At 33.1% G+C, this 21802-nt stretch overlaps 1 protein-coding gene and 1 long non-coding RNA gene across 2 annotated transcripts; both read left to right on the plus strand.

The window, feature by feature from the left end:
- The first annotated feature begins 262 nt into the window (after positions 1-262).
- On the plus strand, positions 263-7183 carry LOC134257917 (hemicentin-1-like). Its single transcript, XM_062740490.1, has 9 exons — positions 263-414; positions 591-710; positions 1379-1478; positions 2484-2662; positions 2904-3065; positions 4101-4244; positions 4494-4517; positions 6008-6092; positions 6181-7183. The coding sequence occupies exons 1-9, from the start codon at positions 396-398 to the stop codon at positions 6785-6787; spliced, it is 1440 nt and encodes a 479-aa protein (XP_062596474.1). The 5' UTR covers positions 263-395; the 3' UTR covers positions 6788-7183.
- Positions 7184-12549: 5366 nt separating this feature from the next.
- LOC134257924 (uncharacterized) lies at positions 12550-21727 on the plus strand. Its single transcript, XR_009990035.1, has 4 exons — positions 12550-12646; positions 12793-12974; positions 13072-13233; positions 21592-21727. It is a non-coding gene; the product is annotated as an uncharacterized LOC134257924 (long non-coding RNA).
- The last annotated feature ends 75 nt before the right edge of the window (positions 21728-21802 follow it).

Genomic DNA, 21802 nt, shown 5'->3' on the forward strand with positions numbered 1-21802 from the left:
ACATTTTTTACCTTTTAAATAAAGAAATTTAATTTATTTTCATGGTCTAATAGGTTTGTTTCATGATGTAGGTATAGATATAACTCGGAAAGAAAAATGTACACTTTTTAAAACTTCTTAAGAATACACCTATACATTTACAGAGTTACGAAATAGAAATCATACTGTAAATTAAGATAATTTTATATATATTTTTTACGATCATAATGCTTTTTTTCTTTCTGGTAGGAATTGATTCATTTCCATTTAAGAATGAAAGAAACGAAACATGTCAAGAATTTCATCACTGCAAACTTTCATGTTCTAACAAACCCATCTGTGTACCAACAAACAACTGTCGAATAGAATGGAAAAATGGGCCTGGAACGTTAAATAATGTGGATATAAGTGAAAACATGACGTTAGATAGAGAGGGTAATAAATACTTTGCACTATTGTCAGAAAAAAATTACTCAAACCTTCTGGATCAAATCTTCTGAAAGAAAATCCGTTGAAAACCTGTTAAATGTTTTATTGTTAGTTCTCCTTGATTTTCCTTTCTTTCTTATTTCTTTTCTAATTTTCCTTTTATTTTATAAAATAACGGCCAGGAAACCTTCATTTTCTAAACATCAACCTATCTTACGGAGCAAAAGATTATTACTGTGGTGTTTGGAATGACAACGAACAAATATTTCGGAAGGGAAATTTATTGAATCTTATTGTACAGGGTGAGTTATTAGTGATTTGTATCAGATATGTAATTCAAAACAACAACAGAAATCTGCAAATGCAGAAGAATTATAATAATTGTTAATATAACAGCAATACCTTTCGAATAAAACTAGTTGTTATACCTTCAAAAATTTGTTCCTATACAAATCTATACGAAAACGTCTAACATTTCTAATGTTTTGCTGAGCGGGCATAAAAAATCGATGTTTGACCGCTGAGTGAGATGTTGGACCGCTTACGTCACAAAATGGGCGGAACTTAATCTCATTTTCATTTGTTGGTGTTCAACAGTGTCAGATAGTACAAAATACATGTACATTTAAAAAAAGAATTAAATGAAAGGTTTAACAAAACATATTGACTTGAGTTCTCGGGCAAAATGCGTATTGTCGACCCTCGAACCAAACTGTTTGGTTCTTAGGTCCGACAAAACACATGTTGTCCTTGAACTCAGTCAATAAATGTATGATATTGTGAAGTACTGGATTTGCAAGTCGTCTGTATGAAGAAGCTGACAAACTTGTTTCTAGGAATGGATTAAGCATTTGAAAATCTTTGTACAAGTACACCACTCATGGATTTCCAAATTTCTTTTTAAATGTAAGGTTTATTTAAAGATGAATGAACGTTATCGGATATAGTTATAACCATGATAATCTTGTAGATTCTGCTGACAGTTTTGTTCCTCCTCGAGCTGTTTATCACAGTGGGTATAAAGCTTATCCTGGAGAGAATGCCACCCTGCAGTGTATTTTTTCTGGAAAGTAAATATTTGAAATTTTTAACTATAGACAAAAAACTGTTTGTTAATTTATGTACACTTTGCACAATTTTAAAGATGTGGTATAAGTGAGAAAAATTTGCTTCAGTTTTGTCAAGAATATATTTCATAATTAACGAATAGTACTAGTGTACTTCTGTCATAATTTTTTTAACTTTAAGTTGTATGATTTCCAAATTTGGTATCCTTGCCTTAACAATAAATTCACATTTAAATTTATATTATTCTAAAATATTTCTTACAATATTTAAAATGTATTCAAAAATGGTAAGAACGGAAATGCCATCACGGAGCGGATCCAAAATAAGTGATTTACATATTTTTATGCATGTATTCATATCTCTGTTAATTGACACAAAACTTTTTTTTTTTTTAAATCTACATTATTATTACGTTCTGAATTTAGATTTCTTAATGCAACATATAAAAAACCAACACTGTCCATGAAGTTTGCGAAGTATTCCTCGTACATATGCAATATTCCTAGTGGTCAAAATAGGTCTCCAAACAGCATTTCAATGATTTTGCTTAATATTTCATGAACTAAAAAGTTTAAATTAAATGTTGCAATCTTCAGAATCACGATAACTTTGGCAAAAGTGTTTCATGCAATTTTAAAATACAAAGAATGTAAATCCAATTTGAAGTTTTAGAAGTAACATATATATCTCAGCACCAAAAAAAAATATCGGAATAAGATGTTTTATTGTCATAAACATCATGGTCAATGGTGGTAGCTGTATATATCGTATATAGAGAATAATACATACTACCTTTTACATACTGGATATCATATGGAAAAGTATTATGTATTATTATGTTTATTACATAATAAGAAACATTATTTAGTGTGAACAAAATCATATACGTGTGAATTACCATTGTTACTGTTTTTTTAATATAAGGATGATATGGCAATTGTTGCGTAAAACATGGCATATGAATGCAAAAAATTATTTATAACTAAACATGTAATGAATTTTCTAAGTCCGGTTTTGGAAGTAACATGGCAGACTAGAAATGGATCTCACATCGTAGAGAATCATAGATACAGTATCCGTCATGGTGGAAAAGAGCTTCACATAAGGAATGCAACATTTAAAGATGATGAGGTTTATAAATGTGTATCTAATGACAACATACAAAATCCATATCTTAATGTCACAGGTAAGTAAAAGCTGTTCCATGTAAGTCATGCACAAGAATTTTGAGAGCATATTTTTAAAGATAATTATGTGTATATCAAAGTTGTGTGTATGGGGGTTTTTTGTTTTATTTTTGTTTGTTTGTGTGTTTAAATACAGTACCAATTATTTCATAGAGTTCACAAACGTAGTTTTGAAGACGTTTATACATGTACGTATATACCATAATTGTGGGTTTTTTTTCGTTTAATTTCTATCCATAGCCTACCCATTTTTTCCTAGCGTTCACAAACGTTTTATGATGAAAATCGACAAATTTACAATAAACAGGAGTACGGAAATAATGTGCAATGCAATATCTGCACCAGATGAAATGGAACCAGTTGTGATCATGTGGATGAAAAATGGAAAGAAATTAAATCAAGGTTTTTAATTACTCTAAATATTCTAGTATCAATCACTGAACTATTGTTTTACTGAAAAGAAATTTTTTAAAAAATGACAAAAAGCAAAGTCATTAGCATTATTGGGGAAGCATATGCACGAATATAACTTGCTTAGGAATGTCTGTTCGGATATAAATAAAGATGACTTTTTTTCAATAGTTCAAAAAAATAAAATCGGTATAACAAATCACTAGCTCTTAATTATCAGGATCCTGAAGTTTTAAAACTTATTTACCTGACAATTATGATACTGGAATTTATTAGAGGACACATGATGCTATTCAGAAACTATAAAATCAGTCAAAATGATCACAATGTCTTTCATAGTAAAATTTGGATTTTGCATGGTTTTCTCGTAGACACGCACTTTAAAAAACACTTAATGGGATCTGTATATAGCTTCCCATCCTCAATTACACATGACTAACATTATCTAATAATTATCACATTTAAATTGTTTTGAGACGTCTATATTGAATACCGTGCACACGTTTAATTGTATGATGGTATGTTCAGGAAGATTTTTTATGCAATAGCCCATATTTTGATATACTTGTTTTGGCTTACTTTCTTAACTTCATGTTACATGCATGTGTATTGATAAAAATTAGAAAATTAGTATAGATGGGAATGTAAAAAGAAAGTACTTTGCTCATGAATTATAATAATTTCATGTGGGTTTTTTCCTTCAATTTTTGATATTCAAGCGGACGGTTAATAAAAAAAAATTAATTTGAATTCTTGGCTTTCTCCTTTTCCAACATCAGGGTCCGCCGTTATAAACCTTTGAGAATTCTCATAAAAATTCTCAACTCAAGTCTTGAGAATTACTCGCCTGAGAATTTTACAATCAAACAGAGTTTAAGGAATTTTTCTCAACTTTTTTATGACGGCCGCTGAGTCTGAGAATTTTGGATTTGAGAAAGTTCTTAGACTTGAGAGCATTCTCAGACTTAAGTATGTTTTATAACGGTGGACCCAGGTTGATTTTTACAATTTTCAAATAATTTTTAGAATCTCGTTATCAACTCTCAGACGATAAAAAGAAATTACACATTTACAAAACAAAGTTAGAAGACGCCGGATGTTATACATGTGTTGTAGAAAATAGTGAAGGAACTGCAGTAGCCAATTTTTTACTACACGATAGTTATACAGGTATAAAGAAATTCATTTCTAATATTGCTGAAATGTTGCCGACTCGGCGTAAAACAGCAAAAATCAATCAATCTAAATTCAAATGGCATTCATAAATCAAACTTTTGCATGATTGAAAGAAGTTTATAAGCATACAAAAAGTAAGCAATTGCTAATATTCCTAATTTGATCATGTTATTTATGATGATTTATTTGAAGAAGTACTTGAAATAAAAACATGAAATATATTAAAAACTTAATTTTATGTAGTTCCGTCACCTGACCAAATGCCACGTAAGTAGACTCTAAATATGGATATGTATCGGGTTCTCTAATAGGTTAACAGGTTTTTAAATAACTTTTAAGTTTCCGCATTTATGTATATTCTTGTGTTAAGGATATACGCAACGTAGTTTAAACTTTTTTATCTTTTTCCAACAAGTCGACGAGTTTCAATTGCCGTAAAGGAACCGTGTATTATATTTTAATGTCTATATATGGTCTTGCACACGTCTTCTAAAATAATTTTGGAAAAAAGAAACATGTAGAATATGTGTTTTATATTTTTATATACAGTGTATTTGTCTTTGAGTCATCCGAGAATTCTCGTCATTTGATATATATCAAAAACCCATTGTATTGTATGCTGATTTTTTTGTATGTGAACATCTAATGACACTTTAATCTTAATATATGAATATCTTAAAAAATCCTTTGTAAGTAAAGTACGTTGCTTATGTCATAAAGCGCAATTGCTCTTAGATCCTCAAAAATTTCGTTAGGTACTAGTATTACAATAATGTATTAAATAAATCCGCAGTTTCGTGTCTTTAAAGTTAGAATTTTTAGCTGCACCTGAGCCGAAGGCTCAAGTGAGCTTTTCTGATCAAAAGTCCGTTCTCTGTCGTCATTGTCGGCGTCGTTGTTGTCGTCGTTAACTTTTTACATTTTAATCTTCTCAAGAACCACTGGGCCAATTTCCACCAAACTTGCCACAATGTATCATTGGGTGAAGGGGATTCAAGTTTCTTCAAATCAAGGGCCAAGTCCTCTTCCAAGGGGAGATAATCATGAATAAGTTAAAAATTGATGGTATTCTTTAAATTCTTCTTCTCAAGAACCACTGGGTCAGAAAAAATGAAACTTATGTGGAAGCATTCTCAGATTCAAGTTCGTTCAAATCATAACCCCAAGGGGTATGGTGGGGCCACAATGGGTGATCAAAGTTTTATGAAGGAAAACGTAGGAAATATCTTTATTCAAATCAATAGCCCAGAGGGTTTGGTTGTGCCACAATGGGGTATCAAATTTTAACATAGCAAAACATAATAAAATTCGTTAAAATCTTCCTCTCAATAATAGCATAGTCATAGTTATATAAGAGCATCCTCGGGTTGTGTAAATTCAAATTGTTCAAATCATGACCCCCAGGGGTCGGGGTGGGGTACAATGGGGTACCACAGTTTTAGATAGGAAAACAGGAAAAAATCTTCTTCTCGAGGACAACAAAACTGTAATTGTTTTATTCATATGGGAGTATTCTCAGGTAGTGTAGATTCAAGTTTGTTCAAATCATGACAAATAACCCCCCTTCTGAACCCACTTTTATTTTTAAAGTGTTCAATACTGAACTGATCTTTGCTATTACCTAGCTAGTTGCTCAGGTGAGCGATGTGGCCCCTGGGCCTCTTGTCTTTATAGTAATCATATGAACAGATTCATTTGTTGAAATATAGTTGTTCTTTCTCAAATGTGAACTTTTGATTTGTTGACATTTATTTCAGGTAGACCTCTGATAATCAAAATATTACCTCTAATTTGTATAGCTGCGATATTCTTATTGATTGCATCTATGATCAGCACAAAGAAGTAAGTGTCAAAAAATTTTTGTTTATAATATGACAGTTAAGTGATTTAACAAAACTTAGACCAATAGTTTATCCTATAAGACTTTCAGAATTCGACAGATTACAAAAAACAAACAACGACTACACGTAGAAAGAGAAGGTGATGGAAGATTTTCGGGCGCAATAGTTAATGTGTATAGTGAGCCTGATCCAGAAAATCAAGACCATTTACACATTGAACGTGTAAGTGACTTGAACGCAAGTTCAGAAGGAGATTTATGGTCTGAAGTTGTTGATACTGAAAACATCTATGACATTTTAGGAGATTTTTCTGCAGTGGTTGCTGACTCTTCCGAACTACGCTCCTATGATTGTATGGAAAATATCCAGGGGATTTATAATACGAGTTACAGAGCAAATGTTCAAACATTCAAAGACGCAATCAAAGGACCTGAAACAATGGGACAAAGAGAGAGTGTTGAAATTTCAAGAAATTCTTTCCCCATGATGACTGGTGAAAACATTTCAGAATGTAGAATTCTTGTTAACTCCGAAGAATATTGCGAAATCAACTTCAATGAAAAAGACTTATTTGATGACGAATCGAACGACACATTAAAAGTGGCCGCGTCAGAAACAAATAATAAATCGGATGATGCGTTGGATAAAACAGAGGGTATTTCGTCACAAAATTCCGAATCATATGGTTGTAATTAATAGGAAAAAAATTTCAAAGGAATCTACCAAATTTGTATCACCATTGTTAAATACTGTAAAAATACAAAGAGAACTTTCGTCATCCAGACATGAACATCGAAATACGGTTATACAGAAACCGTCCATGATAACTACCAGTTCTAGAGAAAGAATTGACACACTGTATAGAAACGAAAAGGAAATTGTATTGGCATCTTTGAAATCATTTCATGATTACATGTAACTCCGCCTGAGTTCACGGATAAAATCTTCATGATAGATTTCATGCCACCATGGTGCTACCATTCATTTGTGACTTTTCTTTTACATTTATCTCTATATGCGTCTTGAACGCAACATATTGTTATGATTTCTTAACATAAAGAATTTTTAATGCATGTTATATACTTGGTATCTAAAAATGAAAATAAAATTTCAGCATAAAAGTTAATGCAATAAAATATTTAAAAAGGAGAGACACGTTTTATTGCTGTAAATAATGTATCGGGTAAAAATTCTTGTGGTTTTTACTCAGTATTTAGAATTATGGTACGACCGTTTACACTCATGCGATGAAATATATGGAGTGAAACATATGGAGATAACGAACAGTATTCAAGATCAAAAGTCCGTAAAACAATACAAAGTAGGAGCAGAGCAAAAACGGACCTCCGAAACATCAGAGGTGGGATCAGGTGCCATGGAGGAGTGAGATTAGATGGGTGACATATGAGTACAGGCTGAATTAGTGTTTCAATTCTTTTGATTGCATTCAATGAAATCAAATATAATACTTGCGAGAAAAACAAACCTCGCACATCATTAAGTCAAAGAGACTATTGAAAATTTCTTTTTCGTTGTGCTTAATTATTTTCCGCTTTGATGAGTTATTTCCGCGAAGAACGCGGAAAGAATTCACAATGCATGCTTTTCGAGAAATATTTTCATTTTCATCGATAAAAATTGATGGAATGGTGATGAAAAATATCGTATTCGCCTATTTTTTGGTTCTCAAAGAAACCGTCTACCTAGGTATTTTCTTTGTAAATCTAACATATTAATATTTTTTCTCAAATTAAGAAACATATTTTTTGCAATTTATGATGAGAATTATTTTAAGTTACAGGTATACCGAGTATTGATATTCTTCCTGTTATAAGCTCGGAGTTTCAACTGGAATATTATTTACCAATTCCTCATTTAACTCCACTAACCATCCTTTGCCAGGTTGAAAATGGATATGCAACGTAAGTAACAATCCAGTATCAGTATAGTTTTTGAGAACCAAGTTTTATTCTCGCACTCTGTTGGGATTTAAGTAGACACTATTTGTGCTCCTTTAAGAGCTGGTCAGTTGATATATTCATATAAAAGGTGGTGATATCGAACGAAGATCAAAAATAAAAAATAAACAAACAATAAAAAAAATTGTAAACAGGGGATAAAACACCGACCCTTGAAATCTCAGTGGTGAGATCAGGTGCAAGAGGGAGTGAGCAACCCATCGTAAACTCTTTGTGTTAGACAGTAGACAGATTATGCTGTAGCCAAATTCAGAAAAAAGACCGAACAATAAGATTGAAAGAATTAAGACAAAAAACGAACCGTTTTTGGATTAAATTTGCTAGCAAAGTCATTGAAACGAGCATAGAATAGGTTTTAAACGACGTAGTTAAGATCCATTAACATACATTTATCGGTCAGTAGCCTGCGTCGTATACATGTAAGACAAATTATACTCAGGGATTGCTCTTTTGTATTCAAAAAGTTGGAAAACATAAACACCATATACAGCATCTTTAAGATTATTACCAGTACTTAATAAAAAAAAAATGGGGGGGGGGGAAATAATGACTTAAGGACATACGCAAGGTACCTTACCTACTGATAACTTTTCAAGATATTCTAAATGTAAACTTATGATACCATTACATGTTCTTAGACAAAAAAAATCAGCATGTGTTACCAGGGGTTTTCAAAAAAGATATCAAATTCTGAAATTTTTTGCATTTTTCAAAGAACAGTGTACAAAAATTACAAAACATAAATTCCAGAATTTTTTATTTCATCAAAATTGTCATAGAAGAGAAGTACAAATCCATGTATAGACATTAAAAGTATTGCACACAGGTCCTTTATTTAGTGGAACTCTTCAACTCCAGAGAAGAACCCAGTAAAGTTCAAACTACGTTGCGTATGACCTTAATGCACTACTTTATATACCACGTTGATGGTGGAAAAGAGATTTCACTTGAGAAATTTCTGTTTACCATACATTTAAATTGTTGGTTGATTTAACTCGTCAGTTAAACATCCAGATATGACATATATTTGGCAAACTCTGAGATATGACCTTTAAGTCAAGATTTAGATATATCATCGACATTTCATCATTTTACAAGTTACTTTCTTTCACAAGTCGGCTAGACGTATGTTACAACGCACTTTGAAAAATTGCGCAGTTTGAAAAAAAAATTCAAAGTGCGTTAAATTTGCGACCAAATCAACGCACTTTGAAAAAATAAAATTTCTTTGCAAAGTGCGTTAATATCGACCATATTAACGCACTTTGAAAAAAAATTTGTATGGCTTGGTCAGTATTCTTGCAAATCTTGGGTATGATAAATAATTGAACCTGTTTGATAACTCTTTGGTGATGGGATCATTTCAGGATGTGAAAGTGAGCGATTTTGATTTTTCCATACTTTGAAAATTTTATCTCTCTCAAATGATTTTCTTCTTAAATTTTGCAGTTTGCATGCATTTTATATGTAAACTAAAATTTATTTGAAAGTTTTTAGCGTCATACCAGTTATGCAAAAAAATATTTTTGGGTGTAGCTTAAGCATCGGTACCGGGAAGGGGGTCTTGGGAACTCAAATGTTTTGCAAAAATATATAGGCATTGAAAATCGGGGCTTGCCTTTGAGGGGGGTGTCCACTTTCAATCTGCTACCGACGATTATGTACAATTAAAAATATATTATATATTATATATTATTATATTATATTAAAAAAAAAGAGTGGGGCTGCGAGACCTTCTACTCGCCTTTTTCTTGTTCCCAATGAGGTTAAATGAATACATGTAAATTAAATTTTTTTTCGAAAGATATAATTAATAAATGCATGTTGATTCTCTGAATTACTAAAATCTAAGTATAGAGATTTTTTTGTTTTATACATACTTTTTTCAAAGTGCGTTATATGATCCAAGGTAAAAAAAATGTTCATGTACAATCTAAACGCACTTTAAAATATTTTTTCAAAGTGCGTTGAGTGTATCCCAAATTAATGCACTTTAAAAAAATTTTTCAAAGTGCGTTGCCACAGGCGTATCTCTTTGATGAACTCAAATGAGACACTATAGACTCAGCCGCATCATATTTCGATATTTTATTGACAAAGCTACTGACAATTAAATTGGTGTCATAAGGACTTCAACATTTCAGATAAAATCATTTTTTTTTCAAAAATCTATAGTAAATACAATTTCATTGATAGATTTTATGTTGTTTATGGTCCCTCTCGAAAATACGATGACATGGTTCAACCTATTGTTTAGTCGCATTTTGTCAGTCACATTACTTAACATTTTTGTCATTGCTTTTTATGTTAAATTTGACTCCATCTATCTGATAAATACATTGTACTCACAACTGGTAAAGCGATGCTTACTCCTCCTGATGTTTTCCTCTGGGTTTTTTCGGGGGTCCATTGTTTTAAGCCTTAATTTGTTAACATAATTTATCATCGATTACTGTTCGTTTTTCACCTTTTATTTTCCTTTTAATAGACTTTAGTATGATTGTGCATTTTTATTTGTTTCCTCATTTGTTTAATTTCTTCTAATGTATTGAATTTAACGAAATTAAAAGCTTTGAGTGGTACAAAAGTTATTTACAACTTGAAAACAATCGACGGGTGACGTTTAATCAATATACTGGGGAAATCACATTCAGAAATATCACGAAAGAGGACCTAGGAATATATCACTGCTTAGCCAAGAACGAATTCGGAGCTTCGTTATCTCCCTTTTTCAAGATATTAGAAACAGGTAAGCTATTTATACTTCTAAAAAATCGAGAAACGATCTCAAATATAGAAGCCAGAGCAAAAAGTAAGAAAGTATCGCATTGCCTGTTTCTCGGGCAAAATGCATTGTGTTAACCCTTCGATCCATGCTATTTGCATAATGCCTGAAAATATGGTTTTTAAGTTATACAAAAAGCGTGTTTTCCTCCAACTCAGTCAATGAGTGTATAATTTAGCGTATTATTTTTTAAACTTTTATTATCATATATTCAGGATACATAAAATAAAAAGGTACAGAAATTTATTTTTCTAACATCCCTTAATGAAAATTCTTATCCTTATTCAGTTTAAGGTTAAGGCAAACAGAAACATATAACAATTAGCATTACAATAAATTGACCTTTAATTACAGTTAGATAGTCCTTAGTGACAAAGACATTGTGATACAAAGTTTGTGTCTGTTTGTTGATGCCAATTAAGTCCAATAGTTTGTTCTCTACTGTTGTGTGTTAAACATTCATTTTAAAAAATATATGGTTTTTTTTATGTGGTTAGAGATATACTTTATTAATGTGAATTCATCATACATAACAAAGAAATCAGAATTACCTAGAATTTATAGTGACTTTATATATAATATATATACTTAATATATACACTTTATCCTACCTCTGGAATTTTCAGGGGTCTGTGTTTTATGACCATATTGGTATTTAGTGGCGGATCCAGAAATTTTGAAAGGGGGGGGCGACCATTTTAGGTCAGGGTAGGGGCCTACAGCAACACCAAAAATACATTGATTTATCAAATATTATGTATTTTTTGGACACAAAAGGGGGGGGGGGGGGGCAGGCCCCCCTCTAAATCCGCCTGTGGTATTGCTTTCTTTTAGCTTGATCAGACTACATTATCTTTATCTTTTATATTTTAGTGACTATATATAAATAGTTACGTAATTATGTATTTATTTTTTTTGCAACTGAAAGCATTAATGACTTTATGTAAACATAACTTGTAGACCTTTATTCATTATCATCTCATGGACCAGAAGAGATTAACCAAACTTGTGAAGAATTCCATCATTGCAACCTTACTTGCTTTGATAAACCACAATGTCAGCCGAAACATGAATGTAAGGTACAATGGACGATAGGAAGTGGGACATCCAATGTGGTGAAAATGAATGAAAATGTAACGCTAGATAGTGAAGGTAATAAATGTAATAGTTTAATGGTATAATATTATGTTTTACTTAAAAGTATTTTTGACAAATAAAACTCAAATGCTGCAAGATGTACGGTTTTAGTATCAACTGGGGAAAAATATAGACATGGTTGAGGCCTATTTTAAGACCAAAAAAATTAAAACAAGAAAGGAATATCACCGGTGTAGCATTGTTGTGTAATTTTCAAAACACCAAAAATATCGAATCAAAGTTAATTTTAGACAATAATTCGAAACTTGTACAAAAGAAAGGTAACGGTTCACGTATATCTTTTACAGGAAATCTTCATTTTTTAAACGTCAAAAAAATAAATGCAGCAAATGATTATGGTTGTGGAGTATGGAATGAAAGATTGAGAAGACTACTGAAGGGCAGCCCAATAAACCTACATGTAATCGAGAAAGGTAGCTAACTTGTATATATATATATTTTTTTTTTCTTATCAACCCATTTAATGTTTAGCAGTTGGTTAATCCTTATATTAAGAAATTTAATATATTTTTTGAATATTTATTGATATGTTGTAGATGTTTATGAAAAAGTTTCTTCTCGTGCCGTTTATCGCAGCATCTACAAAGCCTTTATTGGAGAAAATGCCAAACTTCAATGTCTTTTCTCTGGAATGTAATTTTATTTTGTTTTCTCGCAATACTTTTTTTTTGCTGTTATTTTTAATATTTAATAGTGTTGAGAGATTTTGAGATTTTTGAATTGAATTATGAACGGTAATCAGGTTAGTATTTGATATAAAGTTAATATCTTCTTTGAAGTCCTGTACCAGAGATAAAATGGCAGAATATAAATGGATCGTTTATCAGAAACAATCATAAATATAGTATTGGGCAGTTTGGGAGAGAACTTCAAATATTTAATGTTACCTTTGATGATGACGGTGTTTACACCTGCGTCACAAGAAACAACCTTACACTAAATCCGATGCTTAATGTCACATGTAAGTTTCAATTTATTTATCTTTTATAACTTCTTTTGTATTTTACATAAAAGAACAGCATTTACTTGCTTTAATTTTTTTTATTAAAAAAAAATAGCCACTCCGTTATTCCCCGATGTACACAGGAATTTTGTGACGAAGATAGTAAATTTTCGGACTAGAAATGACATCAAACTATTATGCAATGCTGCATCTGCGCCAAGCGAGCTTGATCCTATTGTAGACAGGTGGATGAAGAATGGAAAGGAAATAAAACAAGGTTTTAGCAATGCATTTTTTTCATAAAAGGATGTACATTTGTGTTTTTTATCTCTTTAGTCATAACAAATTTAAATTCTAAAATTAACAATCTGATAATTAAAAAATATAACCCTCAATATATGTGTATGAATGTTTTATAGTTTAACTTAATGTTAATTATCTCAATGTGATGTTATTTTATTACAAGAGACACATTTTATTGAAAAAAATGAACATAAATATAATGCCGGATGGCATGGGAACATCTTTCATTCATACAACGATTCGTCACATAGTAAAGGCGTCTCAATACTTTTTAAGAAGAATATAAATATCGAAATATTAAATGTTAAAAAATCAATTGATGGTAGAAAAATGTTGTTAAATGTTGAATATGATAATGAAATTTTTACAATTGTAAATATATATGCACCTAACGACATAAACAAAAGAGTTGATTTTTTCAAAAGAGTGCATACATTTATTACCAAAAATTGTTTAAATGAAAACATAATTCTATGTGGAGATTTTAACTGTCGACTTAATGACAAACAAGATAAAAGTAAAGATTATCTGATTAATATATTAAAACAACTTAATATGGTAGATGTCTGGAATAGAGAACATCCTGATTTGAAAGGCGAAACGTGGTGTAATGCTCAAGATATCCCTTTTAGTAGAATAGACTATATTTTTATGAATAATAATTTCTGTTTTCAAGTAGGTAATATTATAGTGAGAAAGTTACCGGGTACTCATTCCCGAGGCACAAGAATGAGTGATCATAGATATTTAAAAATGTATCGTAATATCTCTAAAAATTCAAGAGGTCCGAATTATTGGAAATTAAATATTTCATATTTAGTTAATGAAGTAGATAATGTACAAAATCCGATCGACAAATGGGAACTTTTTAAACGTAAAGTTAAAGAATTTTCAATACTTTTCGCAAAAAATAAACGAAAGAATATGAGAGAAAAAATAAACCTAATTGAAAAAGAGATAGAAAATATAGAAAGTAGCCAGTATAACAATATTAATCATAGTAAACTTAAGTAGCCAGTATAACAATATTAATAATAGTAAACTTAAGGCACTTTATACAAATTTAAATGAACTATATGATAAAAAAAAATAAAAGGGGCGCAAATAAGATCAAAAGCAAAATGGATAGAGAGTGGCGAAAAAACTACAAAATATTTCTTAAATCTGGAAAAACAAAATCAAACGTCTAATTTTAAGAACTTAAATCACCTACTGGCGATTTAATAAATACAACAAATTCATTAATCGGAGAAATGAATAATTATTATACGAATCTGTTTAAAACTACAAATATTTCAACCGCTAAGATTTCAAGTTATCTAAGCAAAATTGAAGTACCAATGCTGAACGAGAAGGACAAATTAATATTAGATGAATTCCCTACACTTGAAGAATGCAAAAATGCCGTATTTGAAATGAAAGGAGAAAAGTCTCTTGGCTTAGATGGTATACCATGTGAATTCTACCAATGTTTTTGGAACATTATTGGGCCAATTTTTTATGACGCACTCAAAGAAATTTTTAAACAAAAAGAAATGTCTGAATTTCAAAAGCTGTCTGTGATATCTTTAATACACAAGAAAGGCGAAAAACAATTGTTAAAAAATCATAGACCAATTAGCTTAACAAACACGGATTATAAAATCATAGCTTGTGTTTTAGCTAAAAGGTTACAAAATATATTATCATTTACAATCAATAAAAATTATACGGCTTATGTTAAAGGCAGATACATTGGTGAAAATGCTCGATTAATCTTAGATATTTTTGATTATTGTAATTCAGAGAAGAAAGATGGCATATTATTTTTTCTCGACTTTGAAAAAGCTTTCGATTCTGTAGAATGGAACTTTCTTCTTGAAACGTTAAAAAAATTTAATATTGGCGATCAATTTATTACATGGGTAAAGATATTATATAAAAACCCTAAATTCAAAATGAAAAATAACGGATGGTTATCTAAAACATATAGTATGACAAGAGGGATCCGACAGGGATGTCCAATATCAGCTTTACTTTACTAATTTGTAGCTGAAATTTTTGCCATTAAAATAAAAAACGAACCAAATATATCAGGAATTAGTATAAATGATAAAGAAATTATTAATATACAACATGCAGATGACCTAACAGTTGCTCTGAATGACAAGAAATCTCTCGATTTTTGTCTGAAAATTATTAACGAGTTTTGCGATCACGCCGGATCAAAAATCAACATAAACAAGACGGAATGTATCCTGATAAGGCCCTGTCACACAAAGCCGCGTCCCCACGGAGTTATAACGGCGTTGTTAAAATTTGAAAATCGCTGTGGAATCGCAATGAAACTTCACAAATTTTTGTCAAATTTTCAGAATGAGAAGATGTCACGGAGTCCTTACGGCGACTGGCGCGTTTCTACGGCGTTCTCGCGGCGAGCTACTGCGATCTCACGGAGATCTCGAAGCGATTTATTGCGCTTCCACGGCGTTTTCACGGCATTCAAGGAGTTGTCACCTCGTGTGTACGGCGTTCACAATGCGTTCTTCACCTTGCTATATATACAGAAGCAATACAAGCATCGCCATTCATTTGCCTTTCACCATGACAAGAAAAAGGAACACAAAATCTAAGAGAGGGGCAAAAAATAGTCCTCGGACATTAGATTCAAATCCTACAGATTTAGAACCAGAGCAAAATCCAATGCCAACAAATTTGAATCAAGAATCACAACCTCATCCAGAGCGCGAGAAATCACCTTGTTCGATTTCCTCTAGAGCAAGTAGTCCATCAAACCCTTCAACCTCAGACAGTCTTCCAATACAGCCACAGAAAAGATCTAAGACTGATCTCACTGATGAACAAGAGGATGAAATGGCTTCTTGGCTTGAGGCAAACGAAATTTTGTACAACAAAAAGCTGAATGCCTACAAGGATTTCAAAAAGAAAGACACTCTTTGGGAATCCAAAGCAGCTAGTCTTGGCGAGGACGTTGAAACTTTGAAGTTCTGGTACCGGTCCATCCGTACCCGGTATACCCGCCTCCTACATAGAAAATCGGGTGATGGTGCAATTGAGCTAACAGAAAGAGACCGCTGGATTCTTCAAAATTTTGCCTGGCTGAAGGTTCATATCTTTGAAATCAAGAAGAAAACTACAGTCAGTGTAAGTACAAAAAACCCTTTCATTTTAATGTAGACCTCTTTTACATTTTAGTGTTCATAAAGTTCCCAACTTGTGATCTACGTTTCTTATGTTTTGTGCTTTTACAGATGAAAGAGAAGATAGCTTCCACTAAATCCACAGAGGATGATAGTAATTTAGAGAAACAATTTGAAACAGAAACTGACACTATCTCTCATCAGCAGCTGGAGCCTTCATCATCAGTATCGTCCAAAAAGAAAGCGATTCAAGAGGAAGAGCGATTGCTCAGCAATATTGCAAACAGAGGTGAACAGTCCATGGCTTTTCAGACGAAAGTATTGGAGATGCTGGCTCCTCCAAAGGCTACGGAGAGAACGGCATTCGCTGACTGGACAAAGGAAGTAATGATAAATCTGCATCCGTCACTGTGGAGTTCCAAAGGGAATGCTCCAACCTATTGTACACATACCAAGAAAAGAGTGAAGAGCTCCTCAATCCAGTTGTTCATCAACAGCCATATTCTGCTCATCAACTGCCATTTTCGCCAGCACAGCAGCAGTTCCATTCCTTTTCGCGGCCTTCTCCTTGTACTGGATCGACTAGCGCACTTTGGCAGCCTCCGCCTCCTCAGAGGCCTACAACGGTCCAACGGAATATGTCTGTTTGGGGATCGCAAAGTCCTGCTTGGGTACAGGCACAGATGACTGAGCTACAGCCCACAACAGTGGTGACCCAAGGGCTTTCTAACATAGCCACTACCAGCGCCCCAAATCAATCTGGAGAACAGTCAGTAAACTTAACTAGCCTGGTCAATAGCAGTCTGGAAATGTGCAACTCCCCTCTTAACAGAGTTTCCGGACCATATGATGAGTGTAGGGATGGGGAAGGACAGTAAACAATTTAGGGTTATTCGATACACAAGAAAAGTATGAACTGTAACTCTTTTTGTTTCCTCTTTTACTGTTACTCGTGAAACACAGGAAGTGTGAACTATGTTCTTCTTATTTTGTGATTTTTTTTCTGAACCGTTTTACAGTGTACATGTACACAGATGGGAGTGGTGAACTTTATTTTCTACATTTATAGGTAAATAAATGGTTTCAACATTGTTTTTGTCTCTTTGCTTATTCTAATGAAAAGTGGGTAAACATGAAATTTCATAAAATGCAAATAAACAATATGAAATTGATGAACATTCATAAAAATCATACTTAAGTAAATCGATTCATAAACACACATACAAAATTAAACTTCTTACCTATTTTCTAATGTTATTCATATCTTGGAAGAATTCAAATCATACGATCCTGCCAAGGCACAGAACCAGCTGTGGAGTTGAAATACAACTTCAGATACTCCCGCAGTTTCTTTGCTGCTGTGCTATCTCGATTGGGGCCCACAGCATTCTCCACATCATGCATATTTGTCGTGTCCCGCCATGAACCAGGGATTATTTGGTGGTCTGCGTTTTCTACGTCTATGTCAGCGTTTTGGAGTGCAGGGTAGTGCATACGCATTAAATTGTGAAGAATGACACATGTTTCGACAATTATAGCGATTGTTTCGGGTTCTTGTTGCATTGTTGTCAGTAGAATCTGCCAGCGCTGCGCCATGATTCCAAACGCATTCTCAACAATACGTCGACTCCTCGACACTCGGTAATTAAAAATCCTTTGCTCTTGTGTCATTTGGCGCTGTGAATATGGCTTCATGAGGTATGTGCGAAGCCCGAAAGCATTGTCACCCAGAATGAAGTACGGTGTTGGTATGTCTTCATTCGGAAGTGGGTCTGCAACAGGAAATCCAATGCTGTTGTCCTCTAAACACTCCTTCAGCTCGGACGCGTTAAAAATCTGAGAATCGGACATGTGTCCATATCCACCTACATCAATCCACAAGAATTTATAGTCTACATCAACATGGCCCATGAGCACGATTGAGAAAAAACCTTTATAGATGTAATACAAACTACCGCTGTTGCGAGGACGTCTACAAGCAATATGCTTTCCATCAAGTGCGCCACATGCATGGGGCATGTTCCATTTGCGACAAAACTCTGCAGAAATTGCACGCCATTCTACTTGAGTGATTGGACATTGGAGACACTCGTCCTTATACTCATTTATGATGGCCTGACATACTTCACGAACACACAGAGAAATAGTGTTGTGGGGTACTCTGAAGTCAAATTTCATGCTTGCATATCTTTCCCCGGTCGCAAGGTGGCGTAAAGGCATAGCAAGTTTCATACCTGGTTCGATTGCTTTACGATAATTAGTGTCTTGCTTGGTAATATATGGACGCAATCTTGCAAGGAGCGCATCAAACATAGCAGGCGGCAAAAAGAGAAAATTCATGAAACTTGCAGGATCTTCATTCCGTAACTCAGGCATTAGTCGATGAAAGTGACCATAATCAAGCCTTCTGTTGACGTCCAACCACAGCCGTACCCAGAATCTCCGACGCCTTGTGGCTCTCCTCTGTCTTCGTCTTTGGACAATAAATAAAGCGTCTTCTTCTTCTTGAGCTTGTTGCACGTGTATCAATGCAAGGAGCATTCCTGTTTGTCGTTGTGCAGCAGCCATTGCTACTGTTTTTGTGAAGAGGCTGACAACGCTCTAACAACACCGTGAAAGCGCATTGTGATCGCCAACGGACGCTGTAGAAACGCCATGGGAGCGCAATGGTCGCAGTGACAACTCCGTGTTGTCGCCGTGTAATCGCAGTCGAGAAAATCACAAGACGATAAATCTCATTAGAAGCGCCATAAAAACGCGATAGAAACGCAGTGACATCTCCAAGGACTCCGTGGGGTCTCCGTGGTGTCTCCGTGGAAGCGCAGTCTACTATCACTGCGTTCGTGCCGCGATCATCGGCGTCTTCACGGCGTTCGTACTGAGCTCCTACTACGTTGATGGAGATCTCACCGCGCTGCTACGGCGATCATACTACGTTTCTACTGCGTTCTTATCAGACGGCGATCACACGGCGCGTACTTTGTGCATGCCCAAAGTGATCGCCGTCCCCTGGCGTTCTAGGAGACCCTTCGCGACCGTACGGCGTTCAGTGGAGATCTCGCCGCGTTGTCACGGCGCTGTAGGAGACTCTACTGCGATCACCTCGGCGTTTTGCAATTTTTGAGGACGCCATGCAGTCGCCGTGAGAACGCAGCCCTGGTGTGACAGGGGTTTTAGGGGGGCTTAAAGATATGTATGATGAAATCAACGGTATTAAAGCAACAAATAAAGCAATAAGATGTCTAGGTATTTATATAGGACACGAGAAAGAAGAATGCTACAATAAAAATTGGATGAAAATATATCACGACATTGAAAAGTTATTTGAGTCTTGGAAACGTAGAAAATTAACGGTTTTTGGTAAATCGTGTATAATCAAAACATTAGCAATTTCAAAACTAGTTAATACTGCATCTATATTGTGTATACCAAATAAAGAATATATCTGTAAGGTCCAAAGACTTTTATTTAATTTCTTATGGGACAAATCGGAAAGAATCAAACGAAATACACTGATAGGCGATTTAACTGACGGAGGTTTATCGATTACAGATATAGAAAGTAAGTTTAAGGCTCTGAAAGCAGCGTGGATACCGCGACTGGTATCTTCTAAGGGCACTCTTTTTGAAATCTTTGAGAGTTTTTTGAATAAAGCGAATTTAAATCTGAATTACGTCTTACAATTTTCTGAAACTAGTTTAAATGCACTTGACAGAATAGGCAAACTTCCACTTTTCTACAAACAAATTCTAAGCTCATTTAACGAATGTAAAAAAAATGTGTAACTTCGAAAATACATCACCTTCTGATATTTTAAAACAACCCATTTGGAATAATAACAATATCAAAATAAAAGGAGAAACATTATTTTTCAATAACTGGGTCAACAGTAATATTCTCTATTTAAAAGATTTAATAGATGATAACGGGAACATTAAAACACTACAAATGTTTTCCACTGTTATTAAAAGAAAGTCAAACTGGCTTTGTGAATACAAAACTTTACCATCAGCAATTAAACCATTGTGTAAAAAATGTGATTTATCTAATGCCAAATATTTAAACATAAAGAATGAAATGAGATTTCATTTCGCAACAGGTGTTTCAAATCTAAATGGTAAGAAATGCCAATTTTTTTTTTTATAAAATTTTAATACATAAGAAATTTGTTAAACCGTGTTATCAAATTAAACTTTCTGAAGAGTTTTCAATTCCTGCAAACGACTCAAGTATATGGCAAAATATATACAGGAGAAAAATTAAAGATATAAATGATAATAAAGTTGCTAAATTTAATTATAAAATGCTCCATAATATTCTCTGCAACAATACCTATTTAAGTAAATGGATAAAGGACAAGGGGGGCAACTGTACTTTATGCAAAATAACTGAAACCACAAAACATCTACTTTTTGAATGTAAAATCGTTGAACAGATTTGGAACAAGCTAGGAACGTTTTTATCTATTGATATAAAATGGAAACACATTGCTCTGGGCTTTTATCGAGAAAAAAACGATAAGATTGAATCTTTGAATTTATTAATATCTTTTATTGCATATAAAATATATAAATACAAAATGTATTGTAGAATTCAATCTCTGAAAGAAACCGAAGTAGATTTGTTAAAAAATGTCAAAAAATGCACTTATTCAATATTCTTCTGTATTACTTCTTATGAAATGTGATAAACAACATATTTTTACAAAATTTGCAGACACATTATAAATGTGATGTAAATGTTTTTTTTATCAATTAAGCAGCTACTTCGAGAGAACAGTCTCAAGTAGCATCGTCCACCAGGGAGTGTTTGGATGGACTCTTTTGTGGTTTTAGGACCCCGGTGGACCATAATTGCTATTTCAATTCTGTTTCAGTATATTGTTTTGTATATTTATATTCTGCAACACTTTGTCCTAAATAAACATTATTCCATTATATGTATATGCACTATAAAAAATTGTTATAATCGAAAAAAAAACCTAATTTACTTATTATTTTTATAATAACTTGACATAAATATGTAAACAATTGATATATTCAACAACATATATATATTCATGTTTCTCTATCATTATTTTTGTACTGTTTTCGTATTGTTGTTATTTAAAAATCCTGAATAAAATCTTATTAAAAAAAAAAAAAAAAAAAAAAAAAAAAAACTTAATGTTAAAGGACGATCTTTTATTTTAGGTTATCCTTATCATCTTTCTGACGACAACAAGACATTAAACATAAACAAAATGAGGTTACCTGACGCAGGATGTTACACGTGTGTGACGAAAAATAGCGAAGGGATTGCTGTAGCTAACTTTTTACTTCGCTCCGGTAAAATAAAAAAATTAAATGTATTCTTCATATTCATTTTCGAATTATGCAGACAATTAAATGAAATGAATTTGTT

The sequence above is a fragment of the Saccostrea cucullata genome, unplaced genomic scaffold, assembly GCF_032062105.1.
Source record: "Saccostrea cucullata isolate Sc308-1 unplaced genomic scaffold, CSIRO_AGI_Scuc_v1 ctg2836, whole genome shotgun sequence".
NCBI lineage: Eukaryota > Metazoa > Mollusca > Bivalvia > Ostreida > Ostreidae > Saccostrea > Saccostrea cuccullata.

What these genes read in the sequence shown, in the direction of transcription:
- LOC134257917 (XM_062740490.1), top strand. An exon ending in TGGAAAGAAATTAAATCAAG is followed by an intron (nt 3,066 to 4,100) that starts GTTTTTAATTAC and finishes AATAATTTTTAG; the next exon opens with AATCTCGTTATCAACTCTCA. An exon ending in GTCACCTGACCAAATGCCAC is followed by an intron (nt 4,518 to 6,007) that starts GTAAGTAGACTC and finishes CATTTATTTCAG; the next exon opens with GTAGACCTCTGATAATCAAA.